General features: G+C 37.2%; 1 protein-coding gene across 1 annotated transcript; it reads left to right on the top strand.

Moving 5' to 3' along the window:
- The first annotated feature begins 230 nt into the window (after positions 1–230).
- On the top strand, positions 231–3,904 carry LOC103051469 (vomeronasal type-2 receptor 26-like). Its single transcript, XM_088144081.1, has 4 exons — positions 231–1,129; positions 1,646–1,873; positions 2,270–2,396; positions 3,006–3,904. Exons 1-4 carry the CDS (start codon positions 347–349, stop codon positions 3,902–3,904), a joined length of 2,037 nt encoding a protein of 678 aa, XP_088000207.1. The 5' UTR covers positions 231–346.
- Positions 3,905–6,066: the final 2,162 nt, after the last annotated feature.

The raw sequence follows: 6,066 nt of genomic DNA, 5'->3' as shown, positions 1-6,066 counted from the left end.
GCTAAGATTAAAAATAATTATGTAACAATATTTATTAGAGATGTCCCCAATAATATACATTCAAAATATATAAGTAATTAAAGATTAAGTGTATAGAGAATTTATGCTAAACAAAAGGGATATTATTTTCAAAATACGAGAAATTTTAAATATTTCTTCCAGTTACATTTGGAGGTAAAAGAAACATTTTAAAATAACACAATTCTGTAAAAAAATATATTTTTCCTTTCATGCTTTTTTGTTTCTCAGTGTTTAGGTATTTTGTTCGGCTTTCTTCCTCTAGATTTCATATGGTTTCTTTGAATTAGAAGTTGCTACTGAATCTCGTTCTTCTTCCTTTTATCGTATGGTCCCCGATGAAGCTCTTCAGTATGAGGGTTTAATCCAACTCCTTCTGCATTTCAGGTGGAAATGGGTAGGACTCATCACAGTGAATAACCTAGATGGAGAACATTTTTTGCGAATCATGGAACCCCTGCTTCTGAAAAATAAGATCTGCTCTGAATTCACAGCAAGATTTGAAAAAAATATGCATTTAAGTAGCTTTTCTGTCATAATCCATGAAGCACTGAGACATCTCATCATTTTTACAGAGAAAAAAGCCAATGCAATTATTTTATATGGCGAAAACATAACTGTGATGTGGTTGGCTTCAGCATTACTACTAGGAGTTTATCCTCTAACTGGTCTGTTTTATAATGGGACTCTGTTAACCGCAAAGGTGTGGATTACAACAGGCCAAAATGACTTCACTTTACATATCCTACAAAAGTCATTTCCCATGCAAATATTTCATGGTGCTCTTGCCTTCACATTTCATACAAAAGAGTCCCCCGGATTTCAGAATTTTCTTCGGAACATCAACCTTTCTGCTAGGAAAAGAGACGGTTTTATTTCCAGCTTCTGGGAACAAGCTTTTGAGTGTCCAAATGACATATGTCATGGAGAGGAAGCCCTGGAGACTCTTCCTGCACCTTTCTTTGAAATGAGCATGACAGGCCACAGCTACAGCATCTATAATGCCGTATCTGCTGTGGCGCACAGCTTGCAGGCAGCTCTCGCACCTCCAGCCACCCACCGAGGAATGGAGAGTTATGCCAGAAAAGTAGAAAAAGTGGAACCTTGGCAGGTAAACCTCCTCCTCTTAATTTTCTTTTTAATGGCCTGCACGGTTAGAATAGAACTGAGGGGCCTTCCCATTACCCACCACTGCTGCACTCCCCAAAGTTAATTGGTACGTATCTCATTTGAGCCTTACAAATCGCAGGCATTTGATCATACTGTATTAGTCCTGGGAGAGCAGATTCTATTTCAGTTTCCCTAGGCGGCATGGAAAAGTCCAACAGAGACATCCACATGCATTGGTCTAAACCCTCATAGAAATTTCATCATAATTAGAAAGTCAAGCACAGGTTCTGATCACAGGAAGAGTTCTAGGAATGCACATAGAAAGCAGATATACTCATCTTTAGTTAATCACTTTCTGTAGAGAAACCCATGCTATTTTAAAAGAAAAATTAAAGTTGTTCCATTCTTTAACCCTGGTTTCTCACTGGGAAGAGTACCCAAAGCCATCCACATACACTGATTGAAAGAACACAGGATGAATATTTCAAACCTGTCTCTTATTCTTCACTTCTTGAAGATCCACTCATTTCTGCAGAGAATTTCCTTCAACAACAGTGCTGGAGATGAAATTACTTTAAATGGTCATGGAAAGCTAGAGGCTGGATTTGACATTGTGAACTTGGTCACTTTCCCAAATAACTCCTATATCAGGGTCCACGTTGGAGAAGTGCACCCACATACTTCTCCAGGAAAAACCTTCACAATTCATGAGGACAGAATTCAGTGGCAACCAGAATTTACTCAGGTATATTCATCATTACATTGTTTAAATGACAAAAATCATGTACGCCCCTTGCCATGGCTAGATATTATGCCAGAGATCCCAAAATATGCCAAGATGTTTGAGATCTTACAGCTGAACAGTAAAGAGTTCTCTTCCCCTATTTCCATCCACAAAATTAAGTGGCCCAAGAGTTAAGGTTTCTTTTCATGCTGACACAAGGAGAGTCTCCTCACTTTCCATAAATGTAGCAAATTACAAGGGGACCCCAACACAAGGGATTAGCACTACTCTTCCTGATGGTAGGGCTATCTCTGGCCATCCATGGTGCATCATGTTGGCATTCTGTCATTAGGGTCTCTGTTTAAGGACAAGTGATCTAATATATATATTTTACTGACCTCCTGTCTTTTTGGATAGTTGCCACCTCTTTCCTTATGCACTGACCCTTGTCCTCTGGGATACAGGAAGACAAAGAAGGAAGGGGAGAAATTTTGCTGCTATGGTTGCACTCCATGTCCAGAAAGGATGATATCAAGCCAAATGGGTAAGAGGCATAATGTTAAAGCATATCTCTGTTGTTCTGGAGCATAGCTTTGACTCACAGCAGAAAAGATGCCTCTATCACCCATGACTCTAGGCCCATATTGGAATCTTACTCTAATTGCTGATGGGATATAATAATTAAAAACCATAGCTTTTCTTTTCTTTTTTCTCTTGTTCATTTTTCTTTTTCACACTTTTTTCTTTTTCATTTTGTATTTTACTGTTTGTATTCTTTGAAGTTTTTTGTAGTTGTATTTGCTTTTATTCTTCTCATTTATAATTCTTAGCAAAGATATTTTTTAAAAAATAAACATCTATCTATGATGTTACAGCTTAGGCTAAATGAAGTGAATCTGACTGTTTTCAAGAGTCCCTGTTCTCCTTTTTTTTGCTCTTGAAACATTCAAGCATTGTGAATCCACTTGAACTTTTTCTCAGTACAGGCCATGATCAAATCATTCTAAAAATGGAAGATTTGATCACTCACTGTCAAAGACTTTGATGTGTTTGGGGTACTAGAATTTCAGAGGTTCTGTGATGAAATTATTACCATGGGAGGACTCCAGACAAGGCAGCACTAAAAATAGTACAATTCATTTCCTTTTTTCAGACATGGAGAATTGTGTGGTTTGTCCAAAGGATCAGTTTCCAAACCAAGCTCATGATGAATGCATTCCAAAGACACTGAACTTCCTCTCCTTTGATGAACCACTGGGCATTATTCTGGTTTCACTGGCTCTTCTTTTTTCCCTGGTTACAGCTTTGGTGTTTACCATCTTCATTAAGCAACAGGACACTCCCATTGTCAAAGCCAACAATCGCAACCTCACCTACCTTCTCCTTATCTCACTCTTTCTCTGTTTCCTCTGCTCCCTTCTGTTCATTGGGCAGCCCAATAAGGCAACCTGCCTCCTCCGACAAACAGCATTTGGCATCATCTTCTCTGTTGCCATTTCTTCTATTTTGGCCAAAACCATCACAGTTGTTATAGTATTCTTAGCCTCAAAGCCAGGAAATGTATTTCACAAATGGATGGGGCAAAAGTTGGCCTATTCTATTATCTGCTTCTGCTCCTTCTTTCAAGTAGTTATTTGTGCTGTTTGGCTTGGCACTTCTCCTCCGTTTCCAGACTTGGACATGGAGACACTCCTTGGAGAAATCATAGTAGAATGTCATGAAGGCTCCGTCACCATGTTTTACTGTGTCTTAGTCTACATGGGCTTCTTGGCCCTTCTCAGCTTCACTGTGGCCTTCCTAGCCAGGAAGTTGCCAGACAGTTTTAACGAAGCCAAGTTCATCACTTTCAGCATGTTGGTTTTCTGCAGCGTTTGGCTGACCTTTGTGCCCACCTACCTGAGCACCAAGGGGAAGTACATGGTGGCCGTGGAGATCTTTTCTATCCTGTCTTCCAGTGCTGGCTTACTGGGCTGCATCTTCATCCCCAAAATCTATATAATTATATTGAGGCCCCAGCTCAACACTAGAGAGCATTTAATACATAAGAAATAGAAAAAGAAGAAGATCAAATTTTGAAGAAGTGAATACTTATTTGACATTCAAAACCACCTTCATATACATCAATAAAGAAGTAATTTCATGGAGCTGTTCATACATTTCAGTTACACTGAATTTCTGTCCAAATTCCAATAGTACACAAAAGAGTAATCTATTATGAAATAAATTATCTATGTAGCTAATAAAGTATGAACAAATTTGACTGAATTTGTCTTTCACCTTAGATTTCCTCAGAGGGTGGTGCTTTTTGGGCTGAGGGGGCTATATTAATTTTTCAGGCAAGCAATCCACATAATTTAATTAAGTTGTTCTATTTTGGTTTTCAATCTTTTGCAAACCAATTCTAGTGGCAATAGAGAACTGAGTCAATATCAAGATAAACATTAGAAAGACAGACAGTGAACAAACCTCAAGATTCATTGAAGTTTGTTGAATGATTTTCCCACCTCTTAAAAACCATTGACTTTTGCCACCAAAGCTGATATTACAGATAGTACCAAACAATTTACATCACTCTCAACTCAATCCAGAAAACATGCCATCTGTACGGTACCATTTCAGCTATGTTTTTCATAATAATGTTATTAAACTTTTAAGCAAGAAAGATAAAAACTAACATAAAATAATATTTAAGAGTAGGGAAAGAGAAAAAGGAAGGAAGGAAGGAAGGAAGGAAGGAAGGAAGGAAGGAAGGAAGGAAGGAAGGAAGGAAGGAAGGACAAAAAAAGGAAAGAAAAAAGAAATATAAAGTAATGACTTCCAATTTTCTATTACAACAGTTATAGGCATAAATTTAAATTACTCTTACTCTATTGGTTACAACGTAGCTTTAATTCTTCTATCATGTAATATTTTTTCTAATCATCAAACCCATATATCATAATTTCATTTTTTTTGTATTTCATGCAAGAAGTCCAAAAGGGGGTTCACATCAGCATTAAACTTAATCAGTGTCTTTTCCTAATCAATTTAGCCATCTCAGCCAGCTCCATCATCTTCACCATCCACTCTTCCATTGTGGGTAATGTCAAATCTTTCCACCGTTGTGCATATCAAAGTCTCGCTGCTGTCATCAGATATAAAAACAAAATTCCATGAGTTTTTCCAACTCGTTGTCAATCAGTCCCAAAAGAAACATCTCTGGCTTCACTTGTATATTAATCTTTAAAATATTCTGAATTAATGCATCTATTTGGATCCAATTTTTTTTAGCTTTTTTACATGTCCTCCAAGCATGATCAAAAGTCCCCTCTTGTTTACATTTCCAGCATAAATTCAAAGTACCTTTATACATTTCAGACAATTTTTCCAGTGACAAACACCAACAATACATCATTTTATAAAAATTCTCTTTAAGATTGTAACAATGTAAATTTCAGCCCTTTCATCCACATATTCTCCCATATATATATATGGGCATATATGTATGGGAAAGCCAAGAGAATGAGATTTAGTCTGGCGAGATTGATGTCAGGTTCAGCCCAAGAACAACAGCGAGACAGTCCAGAACAGTTTAGCTCCTTTATTAGCTTACACCTAATAGACAATCTCACCAGACTAAATCTATACTACAACAACAGTAACTATAACCATGAGGCCCTAGTGAGGGGCCAGTCTCATTCTCTTGGCTTTCCCACACTCCAGCTGGGGACTGAGGAGGTGCTTCCCCTGGAATGTCTCTTCCCCCTCCTGGCAACCTTGAAGCTCCATTCCAGAACCTTCCACGCTCATGCCTTCCATCACACCTGGACTTGTAGATATTAATACTTGAAGATAGGAAAACCATTGACATTTGTATCCTTCTAATGTCAAATCTTCCATTAATTTTATTTTGAATTCTCCCTGGAAAAATTCTAATATGTCAATTTAAATTAGCAAAAGCTTTCTCTGCATCAAAAAAAAAAATTAACGCAGCTTGTTTTTCATTATGCTATTCTATATAGTCTTCTATAACATCCAACACTTCTGACATTGTCTTTTAATTGTCTTTTAGGTTAAAAAATCCACATTGATCTTCATGAATAAATTTTTGCAAAATTATTTTCAATCTATCTGCTAAAATTGTTGTGAACAACTTATAATCATTATTCAATAATGATATTGATCTATAATTTCTTGCTAGAGTTAGATCTTGCCCCACTTTAGGTATTAATGCT

This window comes from Python bivittatus, unplaced genomic scaffold (assembly GCF_059951505.1).
Source record: "Python bivittatus isolate LINGU-HERP-01145 unplaced genomic scaffold, Pbiv_v1 ctg000430_np1212, whole genome shotgun sequence".
Lineage (NCBI taxonomy): Eukaryota > Metazoa > Chordata > Lepidosauria > Squamata > Pythonidae > Python > Python bivittatus.
Note: the sequence above shows the minus strand (reverse complement) of the source record. Positions and strands in the feature narration are given on the sequence as shown.